Source organism: Pinus tabuliformis, chromosome 2_2, assembly GCF_031772625.1.
Source record: "Pinus tabuliformis cultivar Carrire ecotype Pingquan chromosome 2_2, CPIR1, whole genome shotgun sequence".
NCBI classification, from domain to species: domain Eukaryota; kingdom Viridiplantae; phylum Streptophyta; class Pinopsida; order Pinales; family Pinaceae; genus Pinus; species Pinus tabuliformis.
In genome coordinates, this window is record NC_142300.1 from 229,102,394 (window position 1) to 229,121,429 (window position 19,036).

The window sequence follows — 19,036 nt, forward strand, 5'->3', positions numbered from 1 at the left end:
TTAGCGTAAGTATCCTTCTTGGATTTGATAATCATAACTTTTGTTGTGTCAGTGTTAACAGTCATACCCATGGAAGAGCAGGAATCCTTAAGAAGCCTGAGTCGCTTATCCAAATTGGATGGGCACCTTGCGAAAAGAACAATATCGTTAACATAGAGAAGAAGGATGATGACTATCGTAGCTAAAAAGGTGCCATCACATCCTTCTTCCTCTAAATAGCCTTTGAGCTTATCGATGTAAATTCCAAATAGGGTAGGGGAGAGGGGGAAACCTTGTTTAACTCCGATGCTACACTTAATATCTTTCGACCACCCCTCATTGCTCTTTAGCATGGCAATTACATTCTCGTATAACCTTATAGCGGCAGATCTCATCTCAAGAAGAACCTTTAGCTCTTCTAAGCTATTCCAAAGGTTGTATCTAGGAACTGTGTTGAAAGCCTTTCTAAAGTCCACAAAGCAACAAAATAAATTGGATTTATCATTGCAACATTGCTCCGCAATGATCCTAAGCATAATGAGGTGGTCTGTTGTTGAGTGATGCCTTCTGAAGCCTGCTTGGCGTTTAGCCCGTTTACCTTCACTTTCAAGCCATATGCTTAACTTCTTTTCCAAAATACTACCTGTCATGCGGAAAGAGTCGATGGTGCAGACACAACCAACCTCCCTAGAAGCTTAAGGCTTTCTAGTGACAAACAAGACAATTAAGAGCAATCCTTCTCTAAATATGCATTTATCATACAAGAAATCAAGTGTTTAGATCCTACCTGTAACCCAACGCTGTTGTAGTAGTCCAGCCTCGTCGATCCGGATGAGCTCCTCCTTCTCTTCGAAACCTGCATTCACTAACAATCAAACGATTAAATAGCACCTGAATATCTCATAAAATAAAACATATTTAACATACAGACCAAGGAGTCTATGAAACAACTCATAAATAACAAATTGTTGAGAAGAATGGACTTATTTGTATTAATAGGAAACAAAAGAAACCATTACAACCTGAGCCTTGGTGTTGTGCAAGTTCCTCCCAGGGTCCAACAAGATTTTTCCTTTACTTTGACCAGCTCACCCACTTCCAAATGAAACAAGAAAGGATGACAATCTCTCCTCACAAGCTTCTACAAGGAAGTCCTAATCTCAGCAGCATCTACCCTTAGGAATCAGCTTTTAACCTCCCCTCCTTCTAGCCCAATGCATGTATTTATAGTGCTGTAGAGGAAGTTAATTAGATCCACCATCAATGGGATAAGTCCCTCTTTGGGTGGGTGTTATAGACAATTTTGTGCCTTACAGCAACAAGCATGAATTGTCAATAATCCAAGGGATCCAAAGTTCCCTAAACATGATGTTCCTACCCCTAGAGGAACAAGGTCAGCAAACCAACAGCTCTCAGATCAGTTCTCCACCTGAAAACACTCAAAAACAAGCAATCCTGAAATCAAAGCAGGTGCTCCACTGGGTTTCTGCGCTGAAACACAACTGCTCCATGGTGTACCTGCGTTGCAAAGCAGGCAGAACAAAGCCCACCTGCGTTGGGCGAGTTTGGACATGTGGCAGAGTGAGTCATAGCTTTGGAATCTTCCAAAAATGACACTTGGATCAGGTATTTCGCCTTGTGATGAGTCAGAGGCTTTGTTTCTCCAAGTGGAAGCAAGGTTCACCAAGTGGACTCAAGAACTGAAGATCAACTAAAGATTAACTGAAGAGAGAGAAGACACAAGGCAGCTACACATCAGTTGCAAGCTGACTCATCCTTTCTCAATTCATGTATATATTGAGCTCTCCCCTATGAGCTCAGGAGGCTGGAATTTTGTGCAAAGTAATGCTATGCTGTTGGTTTCATTCTTGAGTTATTGGGTGGTTGTTTGAGAGAGGTGAAGAAGAGCAATTCTTTCTGCTGGGAGGTGTTGCTGGGTTGGAGCCTGCAATGGTTGTAATCCTCTCAGAACCTTTATTTCTTCATTAATAAAAGCTATTGAGGTTCTTCTATGTGCTCTTGTTTCAATTGTATATTGTGATGATTGCATATTTGGTTTACACTAATCCATGAACCAGTTATGATTGCATGCCTCTTGTAGTTTCCTTCTTTGTTGTTTTGCAGGATCTCATTGTAGCTGGGCGAGCAGAAGGACAAAGAGCTAGGAGCAAGCGGCCAAAGAGGAGAGTTTGGATTCGACATTAAGCGCAAGGCAACGGTTAGTGCTTCCTCCATTCTCTTTTGCTTTCATAAAGAAGAAAACTTTCAGTAGTTTGCTTTACAGTTGTTTCTAAGGAACTGTCACCCTTAGAGTGGGTTAGGGTCATCCGAGTCGGATACTTTTCCCTACAACAAACTGGCGACTCCGCTGGGGATCGTATCCGTTTGATTGTGTTTGTAGTATCTTTGCTGTTCAGATCCTGAACCAAAGAGTATCGAATCGAAAAGCTTTTGACTATATCAAAAGCGAAGTAGAGGGGCTGCTACTCTTGCTCATTTTCTGAGCAGATTCATGATTTGAAGAGCTGATCTACAAAGATCCTTGTAAGCTCTTAGTGATAGCTTTGCATCTTCTAAATCATCCCTTTGAGTATGCTTGACTGAATGCTTCTGATTTGAGCAAAAACCGTGCATTTTTGAGAAAATTATGACCCGGAAACTGTGAAAACGCAACTCTCGTTTTCCAGAGCAGGTAGTACACAGGCTACCTGCTTTGCAACGCAGGTCCCGAACTGGCTACCTGCGTTGAGAGCCAGTTTGACTGTGCAGAGCCTGCGTTGACCCAAATTTGCTTAGTGCATTTGGGGTTTCCTCCTTTCTCTTGCCTGTTTTCACTTAGTTTTGCTGCTAGGTGTCAGTCTTGTGCCTGTTTTGAAACCAATATTACTTGCCATCATTCAGCCTCTGTTATATAACGAAATTGTATTTGTTCTTTGTATTTCTTGCTCATTTACAATTTCCCATAACGAAAAGTAAACTAGTCATGCTTTTGGCCTCTTAGATCTGAACCTGTGTTAGGCGTTTTGCTGGTCTAAAGAGTTAGCTTGTTTGCTGTCCATAGCTGGTTAGTCATTTTACTTTCGTTCATATGGTTTGATTGCATGTATTTCCAGTGATTAAGCAAGTGAATCTTAAGGTGTCTTTTGATTTTGGACAAGCTTGTTTACTTTCGCTTTAAATCGAAATCAAAGTTATATAACCACTTTCTTTTTGTATCCATCCACATTAAGAAAGGGAAAAAGAAAATACATGCATTGTGCATTTTGCATTTGACTGTGTGCTTGACGATTTGGGAAAAAATTGCATTTTAGTGTGTGCTCTATGATCTGTGTGAAAAGATTTGCCTTTCTTTTCCCTCAGTAGTTAAGGTTTTCAAAGTTGAAAGATTGAAAAGTTTGCTTCTCATCTTAGACTGCATTCAGGAATTTGTTGCATACATCTCGTGGTGATCCTTAAAGGCAAACTGATAAGCAAGATCAACATTAAAATAAATCCAATTTACATAACAACGCTTTGTAACATAACGCAAACATCTAGAGGTCTAGGTAGAGACGTGTTCCGGCGTCGTTAAACATAGTGACTGTCGATCTCTACGAAGGTGGGTGATTCCTCCTGAGAGTCGGTGGCACTAATACGGACTTGTGCTCCCACGTACCGTCGCGTATATATTGGGAGACCCCTATAGGCAATTATCCTTTATCCATAGGAAGCTGTGTCGACCGCCCTACTGATCGCGATGCAGTGAACACAGCATTCACGAAGATCGACCACCCGTACCGTAAAACGTATTCTGTGGTTTCGCGAAAAGTTTGGCACACCCTCTGCCTAGAACTCCAGAGCAGTTTCTTTTGGCCTTTTTCAAACTCTATAACTGAAAAAGTCCAACCGAGCATTTGTCACTTCGGGCTCGTTAAAACATCGAAGGCGACTAGAGTCATCTTTAGCTTTTTCTCGACTCTTAAAACATGAAAAAGCAAGTTTGTGTCTAAAAGTGTCGTTGATAAAATTTATTTTAAGCGGAACAAAATCACCTGTTATTCCCACGTTGATCTTTCAGTTGAAAAGTATGGAGCCCACCAACCAAGGGGGCAACCTTGGCGGAAGTCCAAATCCCTTCTCCTCTTGGGGAGATGTTGGTGCGCCTCATATGGCAACATTTTCACTTCCAGGATTGACAATTGGCCTACCTGTATGGCTCTTTTCAACTAATGTAGTCAAGATCACCACTAATCCTGAGCAGTCGAATCAACAGTCAGACCAGTCTAGAGCTACCCACCAGCCTTCCACTTCTTACAATTCTTCCTCTAATCCTTCATCTTCACGAGGTAGAGCCGGCAGAGGTCAGCCTCCCATGGAGAAGAAGGAAAAGAAGAAGGAAGAAAAGAAGCAGAAGGAGCCTATGGCGAAGGCGACTGGGGGCAAGCAAAAGACAGTTGACAAAAACCCACACACTGCACCGACCGGGCCTAAATCGCCATGTGTCATTTGCGAAGGGACCCACTTCCATCGTGATTGTCCTTGTATTCCCCGGATACTAAGGGACTGGTCCCCAAGGTTGCACAATCCGGTAGCATCAACCTCTGATAGTCATGTTGATTGCAGTCCGTCAACTAACGAGAGTGAAGGACGAAGAGGGAGACCAAGATCACCCTGTGTATTGTGTGAAGGCGAGCATGCCATCCACAAATGTCCATTCTTAGATGAGGCAAAGAGAGTTTTGGAAGATCGTCCGGTTTCACCATTACGACTTCCTCCTGGATACCAAAAACTCGCGCCTAATCCCTCGATAGTTGAAAATCCAGCTGACCCGCCCAAGTGGTCAGCTGAAGTGTCGGTCATTGAGAATGAACCTACTAAATCCAGACCAGACGAAAGTCTAAAGGTCGAAACGGCAGTTGACCCGGTTCTTCCTTCAGAGGTTTCATCGTCCAATGACTCCGTCATTGAAGACCCATCTTCAAATGACACCCTCACTAAAGAGGATAAGGATGACACCGTCCATATTCTTTTCATCAACACAGATTCTGATGAGCATCAGGGCAATGCGCCCATTCCTTTATCGCAAGAAGGAACATCGTCAGGGTCGTATCCGGTCGTATATTCGGTCCCACCACCAAGCAACCTAGTTGTATCCTTTGATTGGAATCAACTAGGCAGACCCCGGTTACCAGCCAGCATCCCATTCAGAATCATAGTCCAAATCTACAGAATGGTGATGGCTGGAACTATCATTGATGAAGGGGCATCTGTGAGTATCCTTTCCTCTGTTGCTTGGAAAGCACTGGGTTGCCCGGCGCTTTTACCTGAGATGAGAAATCTATCAGGTTTTGATAAAGGAACCAGTCACCCATTAGGGATTCTCCCCAATGTTCCGCTTACATTGAAAGGGAAGTCAGTTCGCATGAACATCATGGTCGTCCAGGGACCCTTGGCATATAACTTACTCCTTGGACGAGACTATATATATTGCATGAAGGCAATAGTATCCTCACTCTTTAGAGTCATGTGTTTTCCGCACGAAGGAAGAATGGTCCAGCTCGTAGACCAACTTTCATTTCCAGGATCACGCATTGCAAATAGTCAAATACCATCCCTTAATGGTTTATTCATTCAAGGAATGCCACCGCCTTCGGTTCTACTTCCCGATGAATGCGAGTAATTCGGAAAGAAAGAACTGGGACCCAGGGGGCATGCACCCTGGCCTGCCTTGGGCAGAGAAAACCTTGGGTATAAACTTAATTTCCGCAGAAGAATGGACTAGTCCTTACCCCGTCCGGCAGTGGAAGGGAGGGCTGTTCTAGGATAAAATTCTTTTGTCAAAGTTATGTGAGCGAAGCGGTCGCTCCCTTTGTCTAAAGAGGTGGGCTCTCCTAAGGAGGGGGTCTATTTGTGGCAACAAGAAGCCACCATCTTTGAATGTCAAGCCTCACCCATTAAAACAAGCTGTTTTGAAGGATAAGTAGGGGCAGTCTTCAAAGAAAGAGATGAAATTGCTGCAACAAGTAGTCACCATCCTTAGTAACCTAATGATAGACATCGCCGAAAAGAGAGTTTAGTTTGCGGCAGCAAACAAAACCATTTTTCGGATAATAAGTAAGAGATGGCAGAATCTCGAAATTATAATTTATACCCGGGGGCATGCAAACCTTTTGGAGTGCAAGCATGGGACGACTATTTATTTTTTAAATTTTTAGGTCCTTCTAACCCATTAAACTCGTAGGATTAGCCGTTTCCAGCTTGCATAAAGAAAGGCTGAAGGGAAAAAGTTAAAACCTGCCATTTTGGAGTAATTAGTGAGGCATTGCTCCTTAAATAAGATTACCTCACCTAAAGCATTCCTTGTATTAAGACTGGTATTATCGAGCAGTTTTAGCAATGTTCATGCTCGTTAAAAAATAAACACAAGAATCGAGCAGTTTTAGCAATGTTCATGCTCGTTAAAAAATAAACGCAAGAATCGAGCAGTTTTTGTGCAGAAGTTCATGCTCGTTAAAAAATAAACGTAGTTTGTGAGCAATCTTTCCCTAGCAGTTCAAGCTCATCCAGAAAAAATGAACCGGTAAACAACCTCGAGAAATGTAACCTTTGTAAGCCATATTAAAAGCCCTTGGTCGTGTTTTATATGCCATCACCTCCATCTATTCATTTGGCCAATCGTTCACCTCCATATGTTTGTTTACCCATTTTGAGGAACAGCTGCGAAGAGTGATTTCACTTAGCCATCCTTGTGACACTGCCGTGATTGGAGAATTCCAACCTGTACCTGAAATCTGTTGCTATCCCTGTTCATCACTCATTCCTAAAAAGACGAGTCTTCTTTGAGCTCTTTTCACTAACTCGTAAAATATGAAAAGTTTGCCGAGTTTTGGCCTTCCAGCTCGTTAAAGCGACCGGAAAACTATCCCTCTTCTAGATTTTAATCTTTTTGGACCTGAGGGATTATTGCACAAAAAGATCGAGCGCTTGTTTTGTTCGGCTCGTTAAAGCAACCGAAAATTCATCCCTTCTGTATTGTTTTAAACTTTTTCGGACTTAAGGGATTAGATGACGAAAAAGGAATTTTGGAGTTAACTTTTCGTACCTTTTCAGACTCTCTAAAAATGAAAAGGACCGAGTTTTCCTTGTCGTTAGACTCGTTAAAATGATTAAATAGCGACAAACTTGTCTTTAGACGAGAACGAGTTTCCCTATCGCTAGGCTCGTTAAAACATAGCGATGGGCTTGCCCGAAGGGCAGGTTATAGAACAAGCATATGTTATCCTCCTCAAGCTTGACAAAAATAAAGAGGTACTGGTCAGCAATGACTGGGGAAAAATTGGGAGAACCTCACAGCATTAATGGTAGCAAGTCGCTCTTGAACATGACACTTTGTCCTCCGTCCGCATCGGGTTGGGTTGTTTCATTCACCGATCGCAGAATCATGGTCCTCGCCACACCATCCACAATTGGGGTAATGCTACCAATCCATCACATCAGTGTCGTTATATGTTCAAGAGATGTGGTTCTGTAAAGAGTCAACCCTGTTCCACCCACTGCCATACATTATCCTTCATCCACTTCATGACCGCCACCCTGAATCACACATCACAGTTTGTTTTCACCTCATCATAATCACTAGCTCCGTTCCGTGTCACTGATGTGGGATTCATTAAGGCCCTCCGTTGACGGATCGCTCCTTGTCGACATCAGCTATCTAGGAACACCCCCCTCAGTACTTTGAAGCTTGCATGCCTCAATGGCAAGTTTCTCACTTCCGACGACAGGTATACATCAATGACCTTCGACCAGAAGATTTTGCATGGTGGTCGACGCCAAGTCCTTTATTCCCACCATGTAGATTGTACTACCATACCTTGAGGGTCATCATCCTTATCGGTGATTCCTCTCGCACTTTTTAACGGTTTACATCATTGACCGGTAATCAAGCGATGTCTTTCCATGTTCGACTTCAAGAAATTCTCACATGGATCGACTTGTACATCGAGTGAAGATCGGAAGAGATTGAAGACCCCGGATCTAGTTGCATCCATCCGGGCTGCGATATATATTCAGGACATAAAGACATTTGATATGTACATCATTGCAGCAGATGATCGTCCGTTTTCAAAGGATGATAAATTCGGCAGAGAATTATCAGTCTAGCATCAGATGATCGTCTGTACTATGTACCAAAATGTATTTATAAAGCTGAGCATGGGAATGCCCGCCTCAGCTAGATCATGAAAAATGTATGAAAAATAATGTATTGTATTGTATCTTATTACAGGACAGTTCTCAACAGATCGAATGAACTTCGGATCCTCTCAATAAAGCATTTCACCCGATAAACGACCTCATACTTTAGGGGGCATCTGTTATAGACAATTTTGTGCCTTACAACAACAAGCATGAATTGTCAATAATCCAAGGGATCCAAAGTTCCCTAAACATGATGTTCCTACCCCTAGAGGAACAAGGTCAGCAAACCAACAGCTCTCAGATCAGTTCTCCACCTGAAAACACTCAAAAACAAGCAATCCTGAAATCAAAGCAGGTGCTCCACTGGGTTTCTGCGCTGAAACACAACTGCTCCATGGTGTACCTGCATTGCAAAGCAGGCAGAACAAAGCCCACCTGCGTTGGGCGAGTTTGGACATGTGGTAGAGTGAGTCATAGCTTTGGAATCTTCCAAAAATGACACTTGGATCAGGTATTTCGCCTTGTGATGAGTCAGAGGCTTTGTTTCTCCAAGTGGAAGCAAGGTTCACCAAGTGGACTCAAGAACTGAAGATCAACTAAAGATTAACTGAAGAGAGAGAAGACACAAGGCAGCTACACATCAGTTGCAAGCCGACTCATCCTTTCTCAATTCATCTATATATTGAGCTCTCCCCTATGAGCTCAGGAGGCTGGAATTTTGTGCAAAGTAATGCTATGCTGTTGGTTTCATTCTTGAGTTATTGGGTGATTGTTTGAGAGAGGTGAAGAAGAGCAATTCTTTCTGCTGGGAGGTGTTGCTGGGTTGGAGCCTGCAATGGTTGTAATCCTCTCAGAACCTTTATTTCTTCATTAATAAAAGCTATTGAGGTTCTTCTATGTGCTCTTGTTTCAATTGTATATTGTGATGATTGCATATTTGGTTTACACTAATCCATGAACCAGTTATGATTGCATGCCTCTTGTAGTTTCCTTCTTTGTTGTTTTGCAGGATCTCATTGTAGCTGGGCGAGCAGAAGGACAAAGAGCTAGGAGCAAGTGGCCAAAGAGGAGAGTTTGGATTCGACATTAAGCGCAAGGCAACGGTTAGTGCTTCCTCCATTCTCTTTTGCTTTCATAAAGAAGAAAACTTTCAGTAGTTTGCTTTACAGTTGTTGCTAAGGAACTGTCACCCTTAGAGTGGGTTAGGGTCATCCGAGTCGGATACTTTTCCCTACAACAGTGGGTTAGCTCCCCTCTAGATGGGATAAGTTCCTCTTCCATAGGGATACATGAACCATCTGGAGGCGCTCCATACACGTCAAACAAGCTTCTAGAATGCTTTAGAAATGACCACAAGTAACTTTTTTGGAGTGAAACTTGCGCCTTTTGACCTTTACAAGAGTACGCACCCATTGCTTTACTGACAGAGCGTACAAGTACGCAGGTAATGTGAACTTGGGTTGCGTACACGCAGGTAAGGCTAAGAGAAACTGCGTACCAGAGATAATTTGACTTTAAATGACTTTTCTCTCTTTCTTGGAGTTTGACATGGAAAGCAGAGGCATGAGACTTGCCAAGGAGGACAGTATGACAGTTGATGGATCCATACTAACTGCAAATAGTCATGGTGACATTTTTTAGTGTAACACTACCATATAACTTGGCTAAGAAAGGGTTGATCATAATTGTCCGATAATTATAGGGGCTATTTGTATCCCCACTTTTAAAAATAGGGATAATGAGGCTCGCAATCCAAGGTTTAGGGAACCCTTGCTTGATTGCTTGATTGAAAAGCATGTGGATGTGCGAGATGGGGAAAGGACCTCCAATTTTTAAGATTTCTTCCTCGTAACCTTCAATGTCCTTAGCTTTCCATTAGCCAAGCGATTAACCCCAAACTTAATGTCTTCTAAAGAGAAAATTTCTTTTGTTGTGAGGAGGCTTTCCAAATTATCCATGACATTTGGAGATTCATAAAGCTTTTTAAGATAGAAATTCCAATCATGAAGAGCAATTTTATTAATATCTTTAGTCTTCCTAGTCAAAATCTGCCTCCAAAATTTCTTAGGTGATACCTTATAGAGGTGTAAGATATTCTCTTGTCTTTGACAAATGTACTAGCTCTTTTTCCTTTTAGTTAGGGCTTTGTATATTTTTATCACTTCCATTTTAAGAGATTCATCAATAGCTTCCTTAATTGCTCTCCTCGCACTATTACAATATTTGTCATACCATGGGTTGGTTTTGCTAATTTTTTATTATTTGAAACTTCAATTGAGAACATGTTAATAGAATATGAGAGGGTTGTAGTAAAATTATGATAAAGGTCTTCTATGTTGTTTATACTAGATAAAGGAAGAAAATTAGTTTTTAATTCATTTAGAAAGAGATCGTTTTTATTTCTATCAAATATTAAGTTCTTTTGGCTATAAGTATTATTTTCTGTGGGAACTCTATGCATGACAAAATTGAGAGTTATAAGTAAAGGCCTATGATCAGATTCTGGTTTGTGGTCATTTAAGATGTCAAAATTTATTATTTCGTTGTATAATGGGAGATCAGAAATAACATAGTCTACCACGCTGCTACCAAGTCCATGGATGCAGGTCATCTTGCTGGAATTGGGCCACTTCTTTAGACCATTGCAAATTATGAGATCTTGAGCACTACAGAGCTTGACTAACTCCGGCCCAAACAAATTTTCCTCGAGGTCTTCAGAGCTCCTTTTGTACCTACTAGCCAGAGTAGGGTATTTGTCTAACCAAAGAGGATTAGGGCTGGAATGATTGCTTAGAATAATAGCTTGGTTGTTTGAAGTTCAAGCATTAAATTCACCTATTAAAAGGATATTGATGTCATTCCTTAGGCTAGAAATATCACTTTCTAAATCATTGTAAGGGTTAGTTTTATCTAGATCCTTCTTCTTATAGAAGTTGGAATTGATGTGGGCAAATAACATATTGCTATGTAGGACTTTTTATTATTGATGTCACTAATCTCTATCCAACTATATTGGTTGTGAGGGTCATTTTTATAAATCCTAGCATGGGGGGAAATGTTCTTCTTAATGTAACAAGCTATTCCCCCAATGCCTCTACAAGAGGATCGCTTGTTCCAGGTAGACCATAGCGTAAATCCATCTATGTTAGGGACCTTAGATTCTTCGTGCTCCCAAGTTTCAACAAGCAAAATAATATTAACATCATTTGAAATACAACTTAGCTTGGGGCCTTTGTTCCATGGGAAGCCCCAACAGTTCCAAGAAAGGATCGTTGATTACTTAGCTTGGGGCCTTTTACGATTTTTTTTGTATTTTACTTTTTTCTTATATATTTTATGTAATTTAATTCATTTTTTGCCATGAATTGTCCCCCATGCCACCTCTGGCATGTTCGGCCTCGGGGTGGCCAGGGAACTTATTTTTTCTTTAGATTTTCAATTTTTTTGATGTCGTATTTTGTTTTTGTAAATTTTACTTTTTGTTTTTTCTTTGGTTTTTATTTTATTTCACTCCTTTTTTCTATTATTTTATTAGTTTTAATTTTTTATTAATATTTCTTTTTTATTTATTTATTTATAGATAGCTTTTTTTTGTTAAATTTTAAATTTGTTTTTTTTATTGTTTTTTTTTTTTTAATTGTTTTTTAATTTTAATTTTTAATTATTTTCTTGTGACTTTTATTTTAATTATTTTTTCTTTTTAATTTTATTTTTTTAATTTAATTTAATTTTTTAGCTATGTATTTTTTTTATCTAAAAAAAATAATATTTTTATTTTGCTAATTTATTTTATTTTTAAAATTATGTCCATTTTATTTTAATTATTTTATGATATTTTTTATTTTTTGATTTATATTTTTTTCTCTGATTTTTTTATATTTCTAAATTAATTTTATTTTATTTCTTACTTTGTTTTGTCTTTTCTTATACAGTTGATTTTTGTGTCATGTTTTTATTTTTTTTTAATTCTTTATTCCTTGTTATTATTTAAAAAAAAAATATGTTTTATTTTATTATTACTTTTTATTTTTCAATACTTTAATGTTCCGTGTCACTACAACAAAACCAGCGATTTGCGCCAGATTTAGCGCCAGATTTTAGTGCATTTTTTTTGTAATTGTGATGAGCAACCTGGCGCTAAATCTGGCTGTATTGTACAATTTTTAAAGCGTCCTTTTTTGCACCTGATTTTGCATCCTTTTTCACGCTAGATTTTGCATCATTTTTTACACCAAACTATGCATCATTTTTTGCGTCAAATTTTGAACCAAAATTTGCATCTTAGTTTATGACAGGTTTTACTTCTAGTTTTTTGTCATTTTTTGCATCTATTTTTCATTCTCTTTTGCTTCCTATTTTGTGTCATTCTTTGCTTCCATTTTTGCACCATCATTTGCATCAAGTTTACACTATATTTTGAATCCAATTTAACGTCTTTTTATGCATCCATTTTGTGTCAGTTTTTGCATCTAGTCTTACGCCAGGTTTTGTATCTAGTCTTACACTAGTTTTTGCTTCTATTTTTGCACCAGCTTTGGTGCCTATCTTTGCACCATGTGTTGAATTTGATTTAGCACCAAATTTTGCATCCATTTTTGTGCCCATTTTTGCATCTTTTTTTGGACCATTTTTTACATCCACATTTATGTTTGATTTGTCTCCATTTTTCCCATCTCATTTTGCACCATATTTTGCGTCATTTGTTTCATCCAATTTTGCATCATTTTTAACACCATCTCTTGCATCTAATGTTACATCATTTTGAGCATCCAAATTTGCATTTATATTTGCATCTTATGTTGAGTCATGTGTTGTGTCCACCTTTGCATCTTATTTTGTGTCTAACGGTACATTCAATTTAGAGCCATTTTTTACGTCTACTTTTGTATTTGTTTTTGCACCAAGTTTTGCATCCAATTTTAAGCTATTTTATGCCCCTTTTTGCACCATTTTTTTATGTCTACTTGTGTCCAATGTTGCACCATTATTTACACTGACTTTTTCATCCAATTTTGCATTTTTTTGGTGTCTAGTTTTACATCGTTTTCACCATCCAAATTTGCATCTTTTTTTGCCTCATTTTGTGTCCACATTTGCATATAATTTTGTGTCTGAGTTCGAGCCTAAATTTGCATGTGATTAGGAATCATTTTTTACATCCAATATGGCATCCTTGGTTTCACCTTTTTTCAGCCCCATTTTGCATCTTGTTTTTTGTCTTTTCTTACATCTTTTTTTTTCTTTTTTTGCACCCAAGTTTGCATCCCAAATTTACACCATTATTTGTAGGAGTAGTCTGCCTAGGCGGTAGAATGGCCCGTTTTCCCAGGGGAGGGTGGCGGAGAAGCGGAGAAGGAGGGTGGCAGAGCTAGGGGAGGGTGGCAGAGGACGGAGACATTCCTGGTGGCCGGAGCCGGACAATTTTCCGGCCGGTGACGGAAACCGGGCCATTCTACCGCCTAGGTAGACTACTCCATTGATCAATTATATCATTACTAGATTCAATGACTAATTATATCATTATTTAGCATAGTGAACTTTCATATATACTAAGTCAAATGATCAATTATATCATTGTTTAGTATGGTGAATAATTTTAAATTTATGGAAAAAATAAATTTTTAAATTAAACAAGCACTGTTATTTATGATATTAAAATAAATAAAAACACATGAACCTTTTCTTGCTGGTAAAAAAAAACGATAAAACACACTTTAAATACAAAAAGCTGGGTATTTTTTACCCATCAAAATTTTTTTGGAAATTTTCATTAAAAATCGTTACCCAGCAAAGCTTTTTAATATAAAAGTTTTCGAAATTTCGTTTAAAACTTTGTACAGATCCTTTTAGAAGTAAAAAAAACTTTAAATTCCCTGGAAGAAATGCACATTTTGTGCATCAAACGGAAGTAACCACAAAACCAAATTTGGGTCATGTTTAACCTCTCATAACTTATGGGTTAGATAGGTTAGCTTTCTGTGAGCCTCACTTTAACTAAAAATAAAATATTCTAAATTGTTACGCTGGTTAAACGTGATTGTTGGTGATTTAAAAAAAAATGGTCACCACAAACCAAAGAACACTCGTTGCAACACCGGTGAAGATTGTATGATGATTTTTTTCATTTTAGCCTCCATTTAATTTTGGTTGTTAACTAAACCAACTTCATCATCTGTGAAATAGGAGGAGAAGAGCCTAACATTATATTAAATACATAAAAGCCCCATCTCTCCCTGTCACAATTATCAGATTAACTATATGCAGAGTGGGATTTGCTGCCCTTCTTAGAATCTTCCATAGAGCTCCAAGAACGAGCCCGCAAAGAAAAGTATATCAATGATCTCGAGTAATGATCACAGATAAATGCTTATAACTGGCAGCAGCACCACGTACAATTCACAATAACATGTGGTAAACTGAACAGCAGCAAACAAACAAACAAAATGCTTTTGTGTTTGTGGAAAAATCTCAAAGCCCAAATGCAGAAAACATGGTGCTATCCCATGACAAAATCAAAATAAGGATCAAAACTTGTTTATACAACGTCTGACACAACTAAAAAATCCCATCTTCCTGACACAGTTCCTTTCTCAGTGTCCGTGAGACTAGCTGGCAAGCATCCATACTCAGATCTATTGCTGCAGCCAAGGCCACAAAGACTGCAGCATCTTCCATACAATTAACATGTCTCATGGCTATTTGTACAACGGGCTTGCTGCATTGACGTTCTCCCTGAACAGTAGAACTCATCACAAAGCCTTTATAAACAGGATAGGGGAACTGGCTGAAAGAAAAATCTCCACTGCTGTGAGGACTTGCAACAGGAGAATTGAGGGATGGACATCCTGACCGTCCATTACCCATGTCAATCAGAAGCTTCCCTCCCTTCTGGGAACTGATCACTGATTCTGCAAGCAATATCCCATTATTCATGCCAACCAATCCACAGCCCTCTGCCACAAGCTCAAATCTGCAGCCCAAACCGTCACTACCGCCGCGTTCTTTCCAAGCTTCCAGTCGACCCCATGGCGTCCAACTGCCTTCTCCCATATGTCTAAGAATAAGCCAAGCTCCAGGGTTAGAGCGGCTAACCCTATCTGTACCAACTGAAGGAACAAAAGGAGTTACCATTGATGCAGCTGCAACTGGAGACACAGAAATATCATGTATCATAACCAACCATCCTTTCCGTACCCTTATATCTCTCTCCCGACTACCACTGCAGGAGCTTAACCAGCCCCTATTACTTGAGTCAAATTGGATCGATCTATGACAGATAAAAAGTTGTAATCAGAATCAAAAGAAATCAACAAATACAAAAACAGTCTCTAAACCCCTGCTAATAAAACAGAACAAGAACATGCAACCATCCACAGAAACATCTACATACAAAGGAAAAACAAAAAACAGACAACAATCCCTTCATACAATCCAAAACATGACAATCTCTTTCCACAACAGAAACGCACTCTCATGGTACAAAACCTTCAAATCTGCTAAAGCAGTTCAACTTTCAAATTTCAAATTTCAAACAAACCACCTCCAATATCCTCCACAAATTTTACATAAAAAAAACATATAAGACATCACCAGGTTTGCTACGGTGGTTAGCTCTTAGAATTTAATCTAAACTGCAGGACAGTCTGACATTAAATATCATAATGGGCACTCTCAACAACCCATTTCCTTAAAATCTGCTAAAGCAACTAAAATTTCAAATTTCAAACAAACCACCTACAATAGCCTACACAAATTTAAAAAAAAAAGGACGACATCACCGGGCTTTGCTATGGTGGTTAGCTCTTAGAATTCAATCTAAACTGCAGGACAGTCTGACATTAATTTTGATAGCATATATACAAATTTTGCATGGGTTTTGATAATGGGTACTCTAAACACCCCATAACTCACAATCTACGCCAGAAGACAGCCAACATTCCACCTGATCCACTCATTTATTCAAATTTTAAATTTATGGTTTGATTGGGAGTGGACCACTGGATTTATAGATCAGAAAAGTCACTGGAAATGGGGGCATTTGAGTGTCTAGTATAAGGGCTCGGTTAGATGGTGAAGTGGGAGTGCTTCATATCCTGTCAAGGTTCACATCCGAGTCAATGTCATCCCTCATGCGCTGTCTTGCTCAAGAAAGCAGGCTGCTTCGAGTGGTTAAGACCAGTTGCATGTATGGATGACTTTGGCAGAATAAGATACCCACCTAGGTGAAGAATTTCTAAGCCATCTACATTCAATTGGAATATTGTCAGATTGGGAAAATGCACACTTGCCACACATTGATACCAATAATAATAGAAAGTCAATTGTAATATTGCCAAACTGGGAAAGGTGCTCTTGCCACATATTGATGGCAACAATAATAGAAAGCATATTGTGATAACAAATAAGGGATTTAAATTTCACACTAGTGTTCTTTTTCATTCAATTCAAAAGGAAATCCTGTATACCAATCTCTAGCTACATACAAAGGAAAAACAAAAAACAAACAACAATCCCTTCATACGATCCAAAACATGACAAACTATTTCGACAACAGAAACACACTCTAATGATACAAATCCTTAAAATCTGCTAAAGCAGTTCAAACTTCAAATTTCAAACAAACTCAAATTTCAAACAAACCACGCACAATAGCCTCCACAAATTTTTATGTAAAGCAGTTCAAATTTCAAACAAACCACCTACAATAGCCTTCACAGATTTTACATAAATAATATATAAGACATCACCAGGGTTTGCTATGGTGGTTAGCTTTTAGAATTTAATCTTAACTGCAGGACAGGTTGACATTAAATATGATAGCATATATAGCAATTTCGCATGGGGTTTGATAATGGGCACTCTAAACACCCCATTTCTTTAAAATCTGCTAAAGAAATTCAAATTTCTAAGTTCAAACAAACAACCTACAATAGCATACACAAATTTTACATTAAAAAAAAATATAGCAAAATAACAAATAGAAAAAAGACACCACCGGGTTTGTTATGGTGCTTAGCTCTTAAAATATAATTCAAACTGCAGGACAGTCTGACATTAAATATGATATCATATATACCAATTTTGCATGAAGTTTGATAATGGGCACTCTAAACACCCCATTACCCGCAATCTATGCCAGAAGATAGCCAACATTCAACCTGATCCAGTAGTTTATTCAAATTTTAAAGTTATGGGTTGACTGGGAGAGGACCACCGAATTTATAGATCAGAAAATTCACTGGAAATGGGGACATTTGTGTGTCTAATATAAGGGCTTGGTTAGAGATGTTGAAGTGGGAATGCTTCATATCCCTGTCATCCGACTCAATGTCATCCCTCATGGGCTGTCTTGCTCAAGTAAGCAGGCTGCTTCAAGTGGTTAAGACCAGTTGCATGTTTGGGTGACTTTGGCAGAATAAGATACCCACCTAGGTGAAGAATTTCTAAGCCATCTATATTCAATTGAAATATTGCCAGAATTGGGAAAATGCACACTTGCCACACAATGACACAATGATAACAATAGACACAATGATAACAATAGAAAGTCATTTGTAATATTGCCAAACTGGTAAAGGCACGGTTGCCACACATTAATGGTTGATAATAGAAAGCATATTGTGAAAAAAAATAAGGGATTTAAATTTCACGGTAGCGTCCTTTTTCATTCAATTCAAAAGAAAATCCTGTATACCAAGCTCTAGAGATTCTGCACAATGTAGTTGAGAGTAAATAATGCGTAGCTAAGAATCAGAGCACCAACCGTGATCTAGAATTCCTGTCGCGGCTAAACTTGTAGCTGAAAATTGGTTGTCGAATATTGCCCTGAATCTGCAAGACCTGCGGACTGCACTCTGTCTTGACTCCTTTGGTGCCATTGTCATTCCCTTTAAGCACGTTTGAAAGTCGTTCCTTAATGGTAGACAGACGAACTTCATCCTCTATAGGTTGGTTTGATAATTCATCGGTTACATATACAACACATGCTACTCTCATATTATGGGTCCAAGATTCTGCTGCTACTACATTGCAACCAAAGCTTGTAAGCACTACAGAAATTTATGAAAGAAGACCAGGGCGATCTGTCCCAGTCAAGTCTATTGTTGTGTATTCTCCAATGGATTGTACACCTACAATCGTGCCTAAACAAGTCTTCACCTCTCTACTCGAAGTGACACGCTTTGGTCCCAAGGACTGCAGCAAGAAAGTCAACAAATATTAATGAGTAAATTCTCATAAACAATTCCAACAAATCCAATATACCAACAATCTGCACAGCATCCTCTTGTTAAAATAATTTAATTTCCAACGTCAAGCTAAAGCTACCTGCTGTATGTATTCAATTATGCTTTCATCTGTAAGTTTATCCCCTAGCTGGTCTGTCACATGAAACACTAACACAAAAGTAAAACTTGAATCATTCAATCAAACAATTGGCTGAGTCCCCTGCAATGTCCACACAGCAGCATTTGCAGAGATGAAAAGGGAAATGTTCAATGATAGATCTAAAGGAGTAAGCTTACCATCCATAAACCATCCACCATCTGAAGAAATATATGCTTTCAAAATGGTTAGATCTAGATCAGTCAAAAGTTGGACCACTTCAAGAAGTATGCCATGCTTGTTCCTACTATCCACCTGCACAGAGATCATCCACAACCCCAACTACTGAGAGAGAAGCACATCATCATGACAAAATTACTAATAGCCTGCAGTTGCACAGGATTTTCTTCAGCCTTGGGCTGAAGCCAGCAATCCTTCCATCCCCATGAGGACAAGCATAGGTGGGAGGGGTTTCTTACCATGATTGGAAATAGCCATTGTAACACTAGCAATGCCTTGCCATGGCAATGGCCTCCATGATCTAGTTAACCAGCAC

General features: G+C 39.1%; 1 protein-coding gene across 1 annotated transcript; it reads right to left on the minus strand.

Annotated features, from left to right (window-relative positions):
• Nucleotides 1-14,609: 14,609 nt before the first annotated feature.
• LOC149192152 (uncharacterized) lies at nucleotides 14,610-18,153 on the minus strand. Its single transcript, XM_089406854.1, has 3 exons — nucleotides 17,921-18,153; nucleotides 14,973-15,424; nucleotides 14,610-14,915 (listed from the first exon to the last, which is right to left on the minus strand). Exons 1-3 carry the CDS (start codon nucleotides 18,151-18,153, stop codon nucleotides 14,713-14,715), a joined length of 888 nt encoding a protein of 295 aa, XP_089262980.1. The 3' UTR covers nucleotides 14,610-14,712.
• Nucleotides 18,154-19,036: the final 883 nt, after the last annotated feature.